General features: G+C 39.6%; 1 protein-coding gene across 1 annotated transcript in view; it reads left to right on the forward strand.

Moving 5' to 3' along the window:
• Positions 1 to 18,379, forward strand: part of col25a1 (collagen type XXV alpha 1 chain) — a 557,626-nt gene that overhangs the window by 393,438 nt on the left and 145,809 nt on the right. Inside the window, exons 7-9 of the mRNA XM_084109878.1 lie at positions 15,036 to 15,095; positions 16,043 to 16,114; positions 17,782 to 17,898. Of these exons, the coding sequence (XP_083966004.1) occupies positions 15,036 to 15,095; positions 16,043 to 16,114; positions 17,782 to 17,898 (249 nt within the window). The remainder of the gene's footprint in view (positions 1 to 15,035; positions 15,096 to 16,042; positions 16,115 to 17,781; positions 17,899 to 18,379) is intronic.

An 18,379-nucleotide genomic window follows, 5' to 3' on the forward strand; every position in this document is an offset into this window, starting at 1 on the left:
AATGGTCATTTTTTCAGTGTACGTGATCATTTCAGCCCGCATAACAGATGGATGCGTCCTGGCTGTATGGACTTATGATCGGGACTCTTTGTTTCTCATCAGAGAGTCGATGGAGGACCTGTTTGATAAATACGACAGGTTCAAACAGGCGTTTCCTCCTCCGTTTACTATCGATCCTGACTCACCTGACTACTTGTTGCTATATCGGGCTCCGGGCAGGGTCCGTAAGAGATCCAGGAAAAGAGGCTTGCGGTCCGGTGTCCAGGTCAGGCGAAGGCGTGCCGCAGCGCGCGGTGGCTCCGTTGTTTTTGGCCGCCGGGACCGCATTCGGTGCCTGCGCCGGATTCCTCTTCTCGATGTGTGCGGCAGCGTGTTCTCGCCGCCGCCTGTTCGGACTTTAACGGGTGTCCTGGATCCTTCACAGCGCTGGAGTTGTGGTCCCCGCTGCACAACAGGGACACTGCCTCCATGACGTCATCCAAAATGCATGTTGGCCTGTGGAATGCTCGTTCAATTGCGAATAAATCGCATTCATTAAACGATCTTTTCACAAGAGAAGGCCTGGATATTATGTGTTTGTCAGAGACATGGCAGAGAGAGGAAGAGCTTATTCATTTAAATGAACTCTGCCCAGCTGGTTGCTCTGCTGTTGGGAGGCCCCGCCCATGTCGTCGCGGTGGTGGACTGGCCATTGTGCACAAGGACATCCATAAATGCAATGAAATCTTGCCCCAAAAATTCTCTTCTTTTGAATTGCAGATGGTCAAGTTGGGTTTCTCGTCCTCTTTCTACTGCATTTTGGTTTACCGTCCTCCTGGCCCTGCTGCTGTCTTTCTTAAGGATTTTAGTGACTTTTTGTCCTCTATAATTAAATTGGAATCTGTCTTAATCCTTGGGGACTTTAACCTTCATGTTGATGACAGCTCATCTTGCCCCGCAATGGAATTTTTAACATTGACTGAAACTTTTAATTTTAAGCAGCATGTTTCTGAGCCTACTCACCAAAAAGGCCATATTTTAGACTTAGTTTTTACACTTGGCCTAGATATATTAAACGTATCTGTAAATGATGTGTATATGAGTGATCATAGTATTGTTCTGTTTGATCTTCACTTCAGTTCTGACCCAAAGCCTTTAGCAGTTAGGTCTCAGAGACGTGTTATCACTGCAAATACTGCAGATACATTTTCTGATTTGTTTGATCCTACTCTAGTTATGGACTGCCTTGATGTGGATGATTTCGTTCACTGTTTAAACAATCACTGTGTAAAAATTCTGGATCAGGTGGCCCCAGTTAAATCAAACTTGTCTGCTCAGAAAAAAACGTGGCCTTGGATTAATGAAGAGATTTTAAATCTTAAGAGACTGTGTCGAAAGACTGAACGCCTGTGGAAATCCACTAGCCTTGAGGTGCACAGGCTTTATCTCAGGGATCTTGTGTTGTCCTATAATGTGACGGTTGAAAAAGCCAGATCTGACTATATCCGTCAACTAGTAACATTAAATAAAAAAAATCCTAAAGTGCTGTTTGACACGATTAATACACTTGTTTGTCCTGCTGCCCCAGTTATCCCTGTTTTTTGTGAAGCTGACAGCAACGCCTTCTTGGGATTTTTCACCAACAAAATCAAAATGATTAAAGATAAAATCCCGTCCCATTCGTGGGGTACCGCTGATGTCTTTGAACCAGTCTCCAGCATGTGGTCCACTTTTAGGACTGTGACGATTGCTGATATTTCTGAATTGGTGACCAGGATGAAGCCATCTTCCTGTTCATTGGACGTCATTCCGTTTAGGCTTTCCAAAAGGTGTTTGAGGAAATTGGCCCTTGTGTAACCAAAATGGTTAACCTCTCGCTGTCTACTGGTGTTTTTCCAGATGCTTTCAAGCATGCTATAGTGGAGCCACTACTAAAAAAGGCAGGTTTGGACCCGTCGGATTTTAAAAGTTTTAGGCCTATTTCTAAGCTCCCGCTTTTATCCAAGATCATTGAGAAGGTAGTCTGCGAACAGTTGACATTTTTCCTGGACAAAAGTAACATCCATGAGCCATTTCAGTCCGGATTTCGTAAACAACACTCTACCGAAACGGCTTTACTGAAAGTGTCAAATGACATTATGATGTCTGCTGATTCTGGAAAACACACTGTTCTAGTTCTTTTGGATCTGTCCTCAGCCTTTGACACTGTCAACCACCAGGTTTTGCTGAAAAGATTGAGGGATCAAGTAGGGCTGTCAGGGTCAGTTCTACAGTGGTTCTCCTCATATTTATCGGGGCGTAGCTTCAGTGTTACAGTTAACCAAATAAGGTCTGAGTCTGCGGATTTGCTTTGTGGAGTGCCTCAAGGCTCTGTTCTGGGCCCTGTTTTATTTTTGTTGTATTTGATCCCTTTGGGAAAGATCATACAAAGGTTCAGTGATGTTTCTTTTCACCTATTTGCTGATGATATCCAACTTTACTGCTGCTTTAAGCCATCAGAGATCTGGAAGTTAAACTCCTTGCTCCTTTGTCTTGTGGAAATTAAAAAATGGCTAAGTGATAACTCTCTGCAGCTTAATGCAGACAAAACAGAAACACTGGTTATTGCCCCTGAGGATGAAATCCCTGGGATTAAACAATACTTGGGTGATTTAGGCCAGTCTGCTAAGTCAAGTCTTAGAAATTTGGGAGTTATCCTGGACAAAGACATGTCATTAGTGCAGCACTGCAAGCAGCTGACGAGAAACTGCTTCTTTCAATTAAGGAAAATCTCAAAACTTAGAAATATGGTTTCACGAAATGATTTGGAGCTTATCATTCATGCCTTTGTGTCTTCGCGTTTAGACTATTGTAATAGTTTATTTTCATGCCTAAACCAGAAGGAGCTCTCTCGACTGCAATTAGTACAAAACTCTGCAGCTAGAATTCTGACACGTATTAATAGGAGGTCTCATATATCCCCTATCCTAAAAGAACTTCATTGGCTACCAGTGTCTTATAGGATAAATTTTAAAATTTTGGTTTTAGTTTTCAGAGCTTTGCATGGTCAGGCACCCTCTTATATTAGTGACCTGATTCAGCGCTACACCCCTGTGCGTGCTCTGAGGTCTGTGGATCAGAATCTGCTGACGGTTCCGCGCACTCGCTATCGTACTAGAGGTGACCGATCTTTTCAGGCTGTTGCTTCTAGGTTGTGGAATGACCTCCCACCTTCTATGCGCTCTATTGACTCTGTTGATGCCTTCAAATGCAGACTAAAGACTCATATATTTGTTCAGGCTTTTAATTAGCTGCTTGTGGGTTGATATGATCATGTTCTGTCTATGCTTTTATTGTGTGTATTTTATGATATAAATGTTTTTGTTGTGAAGCACTTTGTGGCCTTATACCTGTGAAAGGTGCTATATAAATAAAACTTACTTACTTACTTACTTACTTACTTACTAAGTACAAAAATTCCTGTGATCGCGCCAACGCCTCACACGCACACACGTTCTAGCATTGCTAACTTGACATCGGAGCATGTTCATTATCAAAATAAAATAGTCAACCAAACATATAGAAAGTTAACCAAACAATGTCCATGCTACAGAGGTAGCCCCTCATTTAGGAACAAGCTCCTCGGTTTGTCTTGGCTGGTCTTTCTCCTACTCAGAGCCACCCGGTTCTTTCTCCCCTTCACTCGCCATGTTATTCACGTTTCTGCCTGCATCCCCACCATGGCTGGCATGTATGATTCCAGTCATCCAAATGATGAACAAGTTTTGTCATAAACAATGTTTTTTGCGAGTCGCAAAAACTCGACTAAACCGACTGTCTGCCAGCTGACTCACGTCACCAAGGTCAGATAAATCCCATCACATAGAGCCTCTTTCACCTAGATATCATCATATAGAGACTGTGTCTGTTCCCCGAATTAAGACATAAAAAAAACTTCCAAACCCATCCAGGGTTTTTCCTGGCTCAAAACGAGGCGGAGGTGGTAAAATCCTGATCATGTTCTTTAATAGTAAGATAATTAAATTTGTATTTTTTGTAGACCATCATATAGCCTAGTGTGTTTCCCACCGTATTTTTGTGGGTGTAGCTCGGTACCTCTAGGGGGTTCGGGGGCATGATTTCCTTGTTATTTTTTATTTTATTTTTTGATATTGGCGTTTTAATCAGGGAGAGAATTACGTTGTTAAAAACGAAAGTAAAAGAGTGACTCACGTTCATTGTGTTTTACTGTGATGAGAGCTCTGTGTCTTTATTAAAACCCGACCGACCCGCGGTTTATTATCTGCGCAGCACTATCGGCAAACTATACGGTTTGAGAATGGACACAGGCCGGGAACCCGCAACAGAACCATCACAGTGGAAAAAGTGTATCTGAGCATGTGACTGTCTGTCCGAGTTTTGTCGAGAGCCAGAGGCGGCACGAAATTTGAGTAATTCCGCCTTGTAATTCTCTATGCAGGAAAAACCCTGGCATCTAAGGGTAAAAATTTAATTGATGTTCAACAAATAAAAAAACAGATAAAGGCCTAATACAAATGAGCAAATGATAAAGCTTGGGTTGCTGAATATTCAATCCCTTACTTCAAAAGCACTTACTGTTAATGTTATGATTACAGACTATAACCTAGATTTGACAGAAACCTGGCTAAAACCAAACGATTACATTACTTTAAATGAGTCCACCCCGCAAGATTACTGTTATAAACATGAACCTCGTCTGAGAGGCAAAGGGGGAGGTGTTGCTGTAATTTATAGTAATATTTTCAGAATTACTAGTAAGAAGTCTAGTTTCAAATATAATTATTTTGAAGTGTTGGTGCTTAATGTAGCAATATATAGTGTAAATGATAAATCATGTTTGAGATTTGTGCTGGCTACTGTATACAGGTCACCAGGGCACCATACAGCCTTTATCAAAGAATTTGCTGACTTTCTATCAGAGTTAGTACTGGCTTCAGATAAAGCCCTAATTGTTGGTGATTTTAATATACATGTAGATAACGAAAAAGATGCATTGGGATTGGCATTTAAAGACATTCTTAACTCTATTGGAGTTAGACAACACGTGTCAGGACCTACTCATTGTTGTAATCATACTCTAGATCTAATATTATCACACAGAATCAATGTTGATGCCATTGAAATTCTGCAGCAGAGTGATGACATCTCAGATCATTTATCTAGTCTCATGTAAACTCCATTTAGCCAAGGCTGCAAAGCCGACTCCGTGTTACAAATTTGTTAGAACTATCACTTCTGCCACTAAAGATTGCTTTATTAATAATCTTCCTGATCAGTTTCATCATCTCAGCATCCCAGATAGCTTAGAAGAACTCGATATTGCAACAGTAACTTTTAACTCTCTCTTTTCCAGCACTTTAGACTAGGGCTGTCACTTTTGTGAAAAAATCCTGTTCGATTTTTGAGACATAAGTGTTCATTGAATCGATTGTAAAATCGATTTTCCATGTCTAAAGACGTTTCCATTTTAAACGCCAAATATGGGCAAATCCACGGACAACTAACAGGCATTAGGACGAACGTTAAGAGGGCGCTTGAGACGCGCACAAGTCAGCAATATTCCTGATGATTTATTGGCGTGAAGTTTCGTGCACAATGACAAACAGGAGTGCAACATTCTCGAAAAACAATAAGCAGAGTGGACTGCCATAACATCAATGAAAAACATTACTGCAGGCTTCAACATAGCTGTGTTTACGATTAGAAATGTCAAACAAATTTCGCCTTTGTAGGCGATTGTAGACTGTAGCCCGAATCTGTATCTGTATGCATGAGACTGTCTGCATACCGGCAGAATTCACAGTTTTGTTGTAAAAAGAGACACATTATGCAGAAGTATAATTTGCTGTTATGCGTGTTTGTCAGAGCCTGCACTTGCTGTGTGACGCGCGTTCGCTGCGGGCGTATCGTGATGAGCTGGACGCGCTCTGAGAAAAGACCGTTAAAATCGATTCCCTATTTTCATTTTCGAAACTTGCGTTGGTTGGTCCGATCAACTGTGCAATCGATTTTCGAACGTAAAGTGACAGCCCTACTTTAAACACAGTTGCTCCATCGCGCTTAAAGAAGATTAAAGAAAATAGTCCGTGGTACAACGAGCACACTCGGGCCCTTAAGAGAGCAGCCAGAAAAATGGAGTGCAACTGGAAGAAAACAAAACTAGAGGTATTTAGCATTTCATGGAAAAAGAGTTCGATTGCATACAGAGAGGCCCTAAAAGCTGCTAGATCTGCTTATTTTTCAACCCTATTGGAAGAAAATCCCTAGGTATTTATTTGAAACAGTGGCTAAACTAACGAAAAAAAGCTTCAAGCCCAGAAGTTTCCAAGCAGCACAGCAGTAATGACTTTATGAACTTCTTCACTTATAAGACTGATAATATCAGGGAGAAAATTATAACTATGCAACCGTCTACTACAGTATCGCATCAGGCAGTGCATTGTAGTCTCCCTAAGGACAAATTCAATTCATTCATTGCTATAGAAGAGGAAGAATTCGCTTAACTCGTTAAATCATCTAAATCGACAACATGTATGTTAGACCCTATACCGACTAAGCTACTGAAAGAGATGCTTCCAGAGGTCATAGATCCTCTTCTTAATATCATTAATTAATCTTTGTCATTAGGATACGAACCAAAAACTTTTAAGCTGGCTATGATTAAACCGCTTGTTAAAAAAAACGCAACTTGATCGTACAGAATTAGTCAATTACAGGCCTATCTCAAATCGACCTTTTCTGTCAAAGATACTAGAAAATGCGGTATCCTCACAACTATGTTCCTTTTTAGAACACTTCCCATAAATCCTGATGTACTCGTTACATCATAAGAAGAATGGCATCTCCGCTAATTTTAGTGTCTTTGTTTATCCCGAGGTTTTCCCGCAGCCTGCCGGATCCAGGCCGTATCCAGATCTGACGAAGGACCTTCGCCTGGAGAACGCAGTGCTGAAGTGCCAACTAGTCTCTCCCTATGGAGGATCCCTTTACCACTCTACGTTTCGCGTACCTATCCCAAAGTGACAAAATAAAATAAAATTGTGTATCAAAATTTATAAGGAAAGACCAGTCCTTTGATTAGGCTTGGTTTGTAGGGAATTACAAACCTGCGCACATATATTCAAACGCACATAACTATAGAACCAATTTGTAATGCGCATGTGAACGCCATCAGCGTTTATCACAGGTTCGCGTTTAAAGTCTGTGTAGAGAGAATAGTGTCGTCTTAGCGGCCCCTAATTTGATAACAAATGATCGTTGCGATGGAAGCGAATCAATCAAAACTAACTTTAGCTGGAAAATAACTTTATTAAAGAACCGCTATAAAGCCAAAACAATCTCTGTTACCTTAAATTATACGCTTATCTCTGTAAAGCTGCTTTGAAACAATCTACATTGTTAAAAGCGCTATATAAATGAAGATGACTTGACTTGACTTGACTAGAAAGAAATGATATCTGCAAGGATTTTCAGTCAGGATTTAGACTGTACCATAGTACTGAGACTGCTCTCATTAGAGTTACAAATGATTTGCTCTTATCATCCGATTGTGGTTGTATCTCGCTATTAGTGTTACTCGATCTTAGTGCTGCATTTGATACTATTGACCACAACATTATTTTAAATAGTCTCGAAAGTTATGTTGGCATTAGTGGAATTGCATTAGCATGGTTTAAATCATACTTATCTGACTGATCAGTTTGTAGCAGTAAATGAAGAAATGTCTTATCGATCAAAAGTTCAGTATGGCGTACCACAAGGCTCAGTACTAGGCCCGTTGCATTTCACTCTGTACATGCTACTCTTGGGAGATATCATTAGGAAGCATGGAATTAGTTTTCACTGTTATGCTGATGATACTCAGCTCTATATTTCTTCACGGCCTGATGAAACTTACCAATTCACAAAATTAATGGAATGCATAGCTGATATAAAAAACTGGATGACTAGTAATTTCCTACTACTTAATTCTGAAAAAACAGAGATTCAAATTATTGGACAAAAAACTTCCTTACGTAATAACCTAGAATACTGTCTAACACATGATGGCTGCTCTGTTAAGTCTTTCGTCGTCGGTTAGGAACCTGGGGGTGCTCTTTGATACCTTTCATTTGAAAGTCACGTGTCTTGTATCTGTAAAACCGCATTTTTCCATCTTAAAAATATATATAAATTACGTCATATGCTCTCATTGACAAATGCGGAACAATTCATGCGTTCATGACATCAAGGCTAGATTATTGTAATGCCCGTATGGGTGGTTGCCCTGCACGCTTAATAAACAAGTTACAGCTGGTCCAAAACGCAGCAGCTCGAGTTCTTTCCAGAACCAGGAAGTATGATCATATTAGCCCTGCTCTGTCAACACTGCATTGGCTCCCTATTAAACATTGTATACATTTTAAAATATTGCTGATTACTTACAAAGCACTAAATGGTTTAGCTCCGCAGTACTTGAGCGAGCTATTAACGCATTATAGTCTATTGCGATGTCAAAATTCCGGCCAGTTGATAATACCTAGAATATCAAAATCGACTGCTGGCAGTAGATCCTTTTCCTATTTAGCACCAAAACTTTGGAACAGTCTTCCTAACATTGTCCGGGAAGCAGACACACTCTGTCAGTTCAAAGCTAGACTAAAAACACATCTCTTTGACCTAGCATACACATAACACATTATAGACTTCTATAATTCAATGTTAGGCTGCATAGATTAGGTCAGCCGGAACCGGGAACACTTCCCATAAATCCTGATGTACTCGTTACATTATAAGAAGAATGGCGTCTACGCTAATATTAGTCTCTCTGGTTATCCAGAGGTTTACAGCAGTCCGCCGGATCCAGGGCGTATCCAGATCTGATGAAGGACTTGCGCCTGGATGCGACGACAGTGCAGTCCTGAAGTGTCAACTAGTCTCTCCCCTGTGAAGGCCTCCCTCCCCTCCCTTTACCTCTCTACAGATAAAGCGTTGTCGGGATAATTAATGCCACCATTAATATCACATTGTTCATCAGTGTTTCAAAGGACCTAGTCAACACTTTAGTTGAGGGGCCACACACATGATGAAGTCATTGATAGATAATGCTTAGTTAATGATGACTCGTAATACACATGTGCACGCCATCAGCGTTCTCACGGGTTTGCGTTTTTGAAAGTTTGCACTGAAAGAACCTAAGAGTTTTCTGTTAAAACGTTGTTGTGTTAGCAGCCCCTAAGTTAATAACTAATGATCGTTGCGAAGGAAGTGAATCAATCAAAACTAACTTTATCTGAACAAAAACTTTATTCTAGAGCTGCTATAAAGCCAAAACAATCTCTGTTACTTTATTTTCCTATTATCAATGTAAAGCCGCTTTGGAACAATCTACATTGTTAAAAGTGCTATATAAATGAAGATGACTTGACTTAATGTGAAAGTGTTGAATATACTCCAACGATTTAATCGTGAGTAATGTAAAGTTATTTACTATGATTTATAACTGGTTCAATTTCACAACTTTAGTTAATTGCCAAGTAAAAGGGAAACAAGTGACTATCTGAAATTGAGTCTTTATTAATTTTTTCTTATTATGTTTACATTCTGTGATTTTACTGACTTCAATTCAATTTCCCTACAATATACTATAATCTAGATGCACCCTAGCGGCAGCAAATTTTATTTTGCAGCCAGTGTCGTCTAGCAACTTTCCGTTGGCTTGCGAGCTGGAAAAAACAAACTCTAGTCAGGCCATTCACATCGTGTATAGAGTCGGTGGGCGGGCTTAACATAATGACATTGTGACGGTTCCGCGTGAATTCCCTGCTACTTGAAAACAAAGAAGATGGCTGCTGCTGCTGGCAAACAGCAGTCTTTCGAATTGGCTTTGGCCGCGACTCTGGAAGACTTGGGGCCTTATTTTTAATAAGATATAAGTATCAAACATGAAACGCAAGTAACTTTGTGGGCAGATCTCTGGCGCTGTTGCTATTATACCAGCGGGATAAATGACTCTTGCGCCACTTTTCTTTTTCTTTTTTCACATCTTCATGGACACCACAATGATTTTCCTCATGTGGAATATTTTTCCTTGTAATTATGTATGGTTTGCAAAAATGGCAACTGCTGCATCTGTGTGTAGATGAAAGAAGCAAAGTGTATGCGCGTTGTGCACACGCTACATTATGGCCAAGTATGCGCCCTTAATGTAGCATCTGAACGCGCCACTGAAAATGCGGCTGTAGACTAGGTTTTTCCTGGTCGGTGCCGGAATTGTTTTCTGGAACTGCTAAATAGCACCAGGGAACGTTAGCGACGGAACACGCCTTCTCTTTCCGCTGAACCGCCCCCGGGAGCGCAAGTTCATTCCCTAATTTACCAACGTGCGTCTGTCGATGGAAAAGTCTGCTGTGCGTCGGGTGCAAAATAGAAATGATACATGCGTCGGTGTACAAAGTCAATTGCGCTGGGTGCAAGATAGGGCCCTTGGAGTTAAGCTTTTCTTTGAGAAAAGAACAAAGAACGGCACTGAAGTCATTCTTAAAAAAGGAAGATATGTTCTGAGTTTTGCCGACCGGATACGGCAAAAGTTTAATCTATCAACTAGCTCTGCTGGTGGGAAAACGCTCTGGTTGGTTGTAGCGCTATCCTATTGCGTGCAGAGGGAATTTGAAAGACAACCGTTTATCCCGCCCCTCAGATTGAGCCCTGCCAATGGTGTGTTCCCAGTGGTGTGGTCTGGCTTGTCAGGCTAGGTAACCAATGCAGCGATCTTAATACGGGGTTAATATGATCATATTTACGAGTGCCTGTCAAAAGTCTTGCGGCTGCATTTTGGACCATCTCTATTATGTCCAAGATTTTAGTTTGAACACCATAATAGAGTGAGTTGCAATAGTCTAATCTCGAGAAGATAAACTCATGAATAACCTTTTCCAGATCTTTCCGGGATTAAAAAAAAGGCTTAACCTTAGAAATCACTCTCAGTTGGAAAAAAAATCATTGACAACTTAGGCTAATTGATCTGTTTGTCAAATTTCAGCACACTATCACAAACCACACCATATCCATTGCCATGCCAATCTCTGTTACTATACCAATCTCCTGAGAGTTGCCATGACAGAATTACCTAGTTGTGGCATGAAACTCTAGATGGCACAGGCTGACAGGTCTTTAAAGGGCATCTTGCAGGGTTTTTTTCTTTCAAAATTAATATATAAACTTGTATGAAAATACCATATGAAAAGTTAATGCAGGATTTAAAATTGTTTTGCAAGACATAAGGGCACAAATTTAGTAGACACGTGACAGTTTCCTTGACCGTGTTGAAAAAGCTGTTTTTTCATCATCGCGTCATATTACGTCATGAGAGGGAGTCATTTGCCGGGCTCTGCGTTCACCTAGTGGTGTTCAGTGAGAGCGGTCGTGATTCAGTGTGTTTTCGGTGGTTATTGTATTTCAATTAATCATTGTTGTGGTAAATTATTGTGAATTATGGCCTGTCAGGACTTCGAGTCCACAGGTTTCCGGATGATTGCAATTCAGGATGGTGCCATCTTCCGTGCCTGGCTGCGTTATGTGCAGGTGAAAAGACGGGACTTCACTTCTGCATCTGCTCCGAAAAACATGGTAGTGTGTAGCGTTCACTATAGACTGGATGATTATAATCCCTACGATATGATGGAGTTATATGATGATGGCGATATGTGCACACTGCCACAGCATCTTCATCGGGTCGCCCGGTCCGTCGTCAGAATGTGGTTCAGGCGCCGATAGGAAACATCATGTTCACGGATCCGTCAGAGATCACTCATTGTACATCTGTTTTACAAAATGTGCCTTGTCTTAATTTAATTCATGAACATATCCTACATAAACTTGTAATGTAATGCATTTATGTGTTTGTTATTAGTCTGCAGCCGAAACTTATTATTAATATAAATAGTTCTATAATTCATTTTCAATCTGTACAAAACCACTTATATGTTTGTGTTGGCTGTTTCTACTTATAAAGTTTTTATACAGTAAGACAGTTGTGATTATTTTTTATTCATTGTCACCAAAATGGGACCATTCAAAGTCTTTATAAAGTCCTTCTTTCTCTGGAAACGTTCTCCTAATGGCTGACACAACACATGCAGATATTAAGGGTCCAATACTTTGCTATTGCCTGATACATGATAATAATCTGTACAATATTTTGATCGGAGTATAGTGTTATACATATCGTCGGCTAACGTGGATATATCTATAAGCTAACGCTGGTCTCTCATCAAGACACCTGCCCTGGTCTCCTCACACCACAACTCAATTTCTTGTTCTGCCTAATCCTGGCCTGTCCTGCTCTCTTGGCTGCATAGCAGGCTCATAATTAACTTATATGGCTGAGGTCCGTCATACGAGTAAACATTTACAATTTCCTCAGCGTCCGAACTGTCATTGCGATCCATTGCTTTCCTATTGTTTACTTTGACCGCACTCCCTCCTGTTACGTCACTTCCGGCGGTTTTCAGATGCGGAAGTAAAATTTTCTCACAAAAACGACTCTAGAAGCCTTAATAGCGTTTTATAAGTATATATTTATATTTAAATCTAGTTCCTACATTATTTTTCTATACATTGACTCACTGGGTAGTCTAACTTGCAAGATGGCCTTTAACTCATATGGTAGCAATCACATCATTAACTACATAGCACAGCTGATTGGTTGCTGTTGCATCAGCGGCCAATGAGCGGCAGGTCAACATTCAATTCTGCAACATTCTGGAGGGCGCATTCAGAAACCCTCCACCTTCCCCAGCTCCACTTGAGTAAATCTGCTATGGGGGTTAAATCATGTATGTTACATGTGCAGCAGCAGCAGCATGTCTTACATGCTCACATCAATGTCTGTGAATGTATTGACAGTAGCAAGCCTTGGTAGCAGATCTGTTCCACATAGACCAAATACATTAACATTGCCACATCCATTACCATGCCATTCTCTATTACTATACCAATCTTTCGTCATGTTGTCATGACAGAACTTAAAATGCTGCATATAGTCTACACTGGATGCGACAAAGTGCAAATTGATTTGCAAATCCAGTTGTTCTTAGTGTCAGAAGTAGCGCAGAGGCTTTGGAGTACGTCAGAAATGGCATCAGTATACTGTCAGGGATTTTGTGTGTTGCATCGCGTCCTGTCTGGTGTAGGCAGAAAATATTAAAATATAAACAGCTTACCAAATTTAGTGTGAAGGCTGTGCCTGTTTTTCCATCAGTTTAACCGCTTTACCATCTCTGGTATTCCTCATCTTATTTTTTACCAGCCACCCGACCATTTTGTTTTCAGTTGTTTTTTGCTCAAAAGCACTTGAGTGAAACAGCTCTAAATGTGAGATTTAATAGCAAAGCTTCAGTGATTCACTAGAGGGCGTTTACTACAAAGATAACTGAGTGGATCTCTGAGCTGTGTGAGTGGAGGCAGGGCTAATTTGCTTATTCATGGATCCACGTAAACCAAATGAAGCAAGGTTGTAGAGTTATATTCAAGCAATTTTAAGGCATGGATCATTTTTTTTCCCCCTTCTTAATGAGCCATGCAATTCAAATTACTTCCCATAAAATGGTCGGATGGAATATCGCATACACAGTATTTCTCTGTGTTTTAATTCTTATATTGTTTATTTCTTTATTTCTTTATTTTATTTTAAGAATAGTCTTATGATTAGGTTTATGATGTTAGTCATGGAGCGGCATGTTGGCTCGGTGGAACTGTTGCCTCAGCAAAAAGGCTCCCAGTTCAAGTCCCAGCAGAGCCAGGAGGCCTTTCTCAGTAGGTTTCCAAATCCAAAATCCCACAATCCAAAAACATGCAGTATAGGTGAATTTGAGACACTATATTGTCAGTAGGTGTGAATAAGACTGGATATGTGTGTGTCCTGTGATGGACTGCCTTGGGTTTTCCCCCATATATGCCTGATATGCTGGAAAATGCTCCAGCATTCCCGGTGACCCTGCAGACGATAAAGCATGAAACACGAGCAGAACAAATTTTGGTGTAAATCATTGGTAAAGCTGTTCTGACCTAAATTTTCAGAATCATGAAAATGTTCGTATTTTCAAAATGTGCACGTGCAAATGGTGCATAAAACATTCAAACGTTCTGTGTTCTTTTAGGCAAACTAATGACACACAATTTTGCTGCACTATGTACCATAATAATATTTCACTACTTTATTTATTTTATTTTTGTCTTTATTTTGATTATTATTAATATTATTATTTTATTTTTTGTAGCTGGGAGTTTGGTAAACTTTTGGTAAAACACAGCGTTTGTCACTGTCACTTTTTACCGACAAATACTACACCGACCAACAATCCTACTTGTACAATGACTCAACAACAATTGAGAAGTTAATTGCTGGTTATGGCATTTTTATATTCAGTAAAATTCTTCAAAATTAGATTCTAGTAACACATTAGTTCTTGGCATTTCGTATCGTCATAGCAACCAAAACGTCTCAGCTGGAAAAATTATGCGCTTCCAAAGTGCTCTCAAACGTCACCATCTGGCCGTTATCAGAAGAGCGCCTGGCATTTTTAGCTGGCTAAAACTGCTGTGACGGACACACATTAATTGAATATTTATAGTTAGGCAAATGGTCACTTATGTTTATGAAAGTTTCAAGAATGACGCCCAATATTCAAGTTTAAATGTAAGGGTAATGGCACACAATACAAGAGCACAAATCCAAAGTAAATGAAAAAGAAATACCTATGATCTGTGTTTGGCTAAGTTCGTTGCTGAGAACAAATCCAAAGTAAACGAGTAAGAAATAACTATGATCTGTGTTTGGCTAAGTGCACTGCTGAGATCAAATCAATTATTTTCACATCATAACAGAGCAGAGTGTGAAAGCCTCTTTGTCAGTTAGACAACCTCTTTAAACTATACAGATACAAAACAAATGCAAAAAAAGAGGTAAGTGCAAGCCTTCTTTGGAGTGTATGGTTTTTATTTTCATGCATGCTGTTGTGTTTGTATTGTGCCATTGTTATGCTGTTTGTCCCCAGGGACTACCTGGTCAACCCACCCTGGCTGCATTACACAGCAATCAAATCCTGACTGTGAAGGTTTGTTGGCTCGGCCAAACGGCCCAGGCAGACTCTATGGATTATACACACACTGAGAAATATCAACAGAGCATTTGTCCCCTGTGCCTATGCAGTGACAGACTTGGCCCAAACACAATTGTGTCTGATAAATCCATTCCAACCAATCAAAAAATACTTTCACCCATTATGACCCTCTCTCCAAGTTCCAGGGTTGTCATTATTATGCAGTGTGGTGACAGGAATTTATGCATTCACAGCAGAGCAACTGTTTATTTCCCCTGATAAACCAGTGATGCGTGATTAATTATAAAAAAGATTAATATGTCTAGCCACCAAATATTCTGACCACTGTGTTATTGTATTCTATGAATGGAATAACTCAAAAGAGAGGTATTAAATGCTAAACTAAAGTAGCGAGATTCGGTATCTTTGGTTCACCACAAATCCACCCTTTCCCGATATTTAAATCTATAGTGACACAATTATTTGTGTCCTCTTAATTACTGGTGCCCCCTTGAAATAGCTTGACTATGTAAACATCTCATTTAGAGTCCACGGACAGAGACAAATAAATCTACATGATGGGTTTCAGTGTTTGTAATTCCTGGAGTCTGCCCTGGCTTCAAAGAAAACTGTGATGGCAGTGCTTTCAGTGAGTAGAAGTTGACATGTTTCTTCGGATTGGCTCTGTCAGAGTAGGTGTCCTAGCACCCATGAGGTGGTAATTACAGCCTTTGCTGCCAAAGGCAGTTAAGACTTTCATTGCTGGCACCATGGGAAATGTCAATTTTTACTAATGCATGAAGGCACTGCATTGGGTCCTCTGACTCATTTACTTTAATCTAATCAATTTTTGTACCTTTTTTTCCTTTCCCCTTCCTCTTTCCGGGACCCCATGCAACTCTCCTCTCCAACTTCTCTTAACTTTGATCTCCAACCTCTTTTGACCTCACACTCCTGCTCAGATGGTCTTCCCTAAGATAAATCATGGCTTTCTTTCTGCTGATCAACAACTCATTAAACGTCGACTCATTAAGGTAGTGCTTGTCCTCATTCTGTTCTCTCTCACACTGCTCCGTCAGACTGGGCTTCTCATCTTTGGCCCATCATTTGCTCTCCATTCTTCTGCTTTTACCTCAGTCCTTAGCTAGACTAGTGACAAACTATTAAAATGAATTGCATTAGTGTTTGCTAGTAAAAAAAAAAAAAAAAGTCTAAATGAAGATATTGTGACAAGATCATTAATTATTTAAGAGAATTATTTAATTTCTACTAATATTAATTAGTATACTAATATACTCATATTAATAATTATTTTTATGTAATTAAAAACACTAAATCATTTTAAATTGACAGTATATACTTACATATACAGTATATACTAATATATATTATATATTCATAAATATATAATACTGCAAAAAAAAGGAGGCTCTGAGTTCTGTGATCAAAGCCATCTTTGTGGTGAGTGACCGCATACAAATTCCAATGTATAAGTTGTCTGTCAACAGAGAAAAAATACAGAATAAGGAAACTGAAAGCACAAGTATAAATCACAAATGTTATTGTTCTAATTAATACGGCCAGATTATTCTTTCTGTTCCCCATTACAACCAGCGCAAGTGCTTAACATGAATGAAAAGTAAGTGTTCATACTCAGTCTAGACAGGGTTAGAAATAATCTAGAGATAATTAGAAGCAATAATGCTGCAAAATTGTGAATTGTCACAGTAGAACTGAACTGTATCATAACTGATTGGATTAATACAGAGAGCAAATATTACTTCTGCTGCCATATGCTAAAATTGTTTGATTTAATACTGTGAGATAGGGCTGGGTGGTATGACAGTATATATCGTGACCATGGTATAAAGTGTCTGTCGTTAGAGATTTCACTATATCGTTCATTTTGCAGTATGTAAATATATCCACGTAGCACAGTACTACTTAAAGTTATATATGCATAAGAGCGATACTATTTAAAGTTATATACGCATAAGAGTGATAAAGAAACATGCATGAATGAGAAAATATAGAGTGGGACTTGCTTGATGTTGAGCGCAATAAGCTTTATTACTCAATGTAATAAAAATAACTCAATGCGGTTGGTGCTCATGCTGACTGACACAGCTGAAGCACGCACACAGAAAGCCGCCTCTCTTAGACCGCATGCAATCACAAATTCGGAACATCACTCACTGCTCTTGACTGAATCACTTTTGTATCTTTAATAAGAATCAGTTCATATTTGATTCATACAGTGAAGACTATGCAGTGTTTTAGTTATACATTTAATTATTACATTTATATAGTATTTCTTAGTACATGTTAAATAAACTTTCTGTAGCTGAAAAACGTGAAAAAGTTTATTTAACTTGTATCTTTGGTCTATTGTATTTGTCCTACTGTTTGTAATTTCCTTCTTTGTTCTTATTTTTAATAAGAAAAATAAAATAAAAAATATCTATATCGAGATATGTATCGGTATCGTAAAATAAAATTTCTCATACCGTGAAATAAGATTTTGGTCATATTGCCCACCCCTACTGTGAGATAAGAGAAGTTCTTCAAGATTCTCTTTGTTAGCTTATCAATGACCTTTCAATCTGTTTCTCCCTTTCACTGTTTACAAACAACGTTAATGTATGTTATATTCATTGACTTTGACTAATAATGTTTGACGTATACATTATTACTTACACAGGGTGACCAAGGTCAAGCAGGGCCCCCAGGACCTCCTGGGCCTCCAGGCCCCCCAGGTCCCAGAGGACCCCCAGGGGACACAGGCAAAGATGGTCCTCGGGGAGTTCCAGGGGTCCCGGTAAGTATCTCTAAATTCAAAACCTATCAAAATGTTAGCAGTTGAAGGTTTAGCATGATAATGCAGTGACCCATATGGCTCTGGAAACAATGGCTTCTGTTGAACGATCATGTTTACACACTTAGTCTGTTTTTTACCAATAGATATCCATTACTTACGTAACCTTTTTCATTTGTGAATATATGTACATACATTTTGACTGAGAGAGTTAAAAAAAAAAGACAGAGAAAACTATTATCCACCAACATATAACCCCACCAGGACCTTCACTTGTTTGTTTGGACCAAGGCAAGAGTGTAAAAATATTAGGTGCAGCTCCCTTTTGAGGGAATTTCAATGCTGTGTCATTGTGTTGATGCTATGGGAAAGTCTTCAGCATGTGCCAGTGAGTCATGAGGTTGTGGAAATCCCCTATCGCGGAGTTGAGTAAGCACGGGTATAATTCAGAACCACATGTTGTGGGGAAAGTCGAGGGCTATCT

The sequence above is a fragment of the Abramis brama genome, assembly GCF_963993115.1.
Source record: "Abramis brama genome assembly, chromosome: 3".
Classification (NCBI taxonomy): domain Eukaryota; kingdom Metazoa; phylum Chordata; class Actinopteri; order Cypriniformes; family Leuciscidae; genus Abramis; species Abramis brama.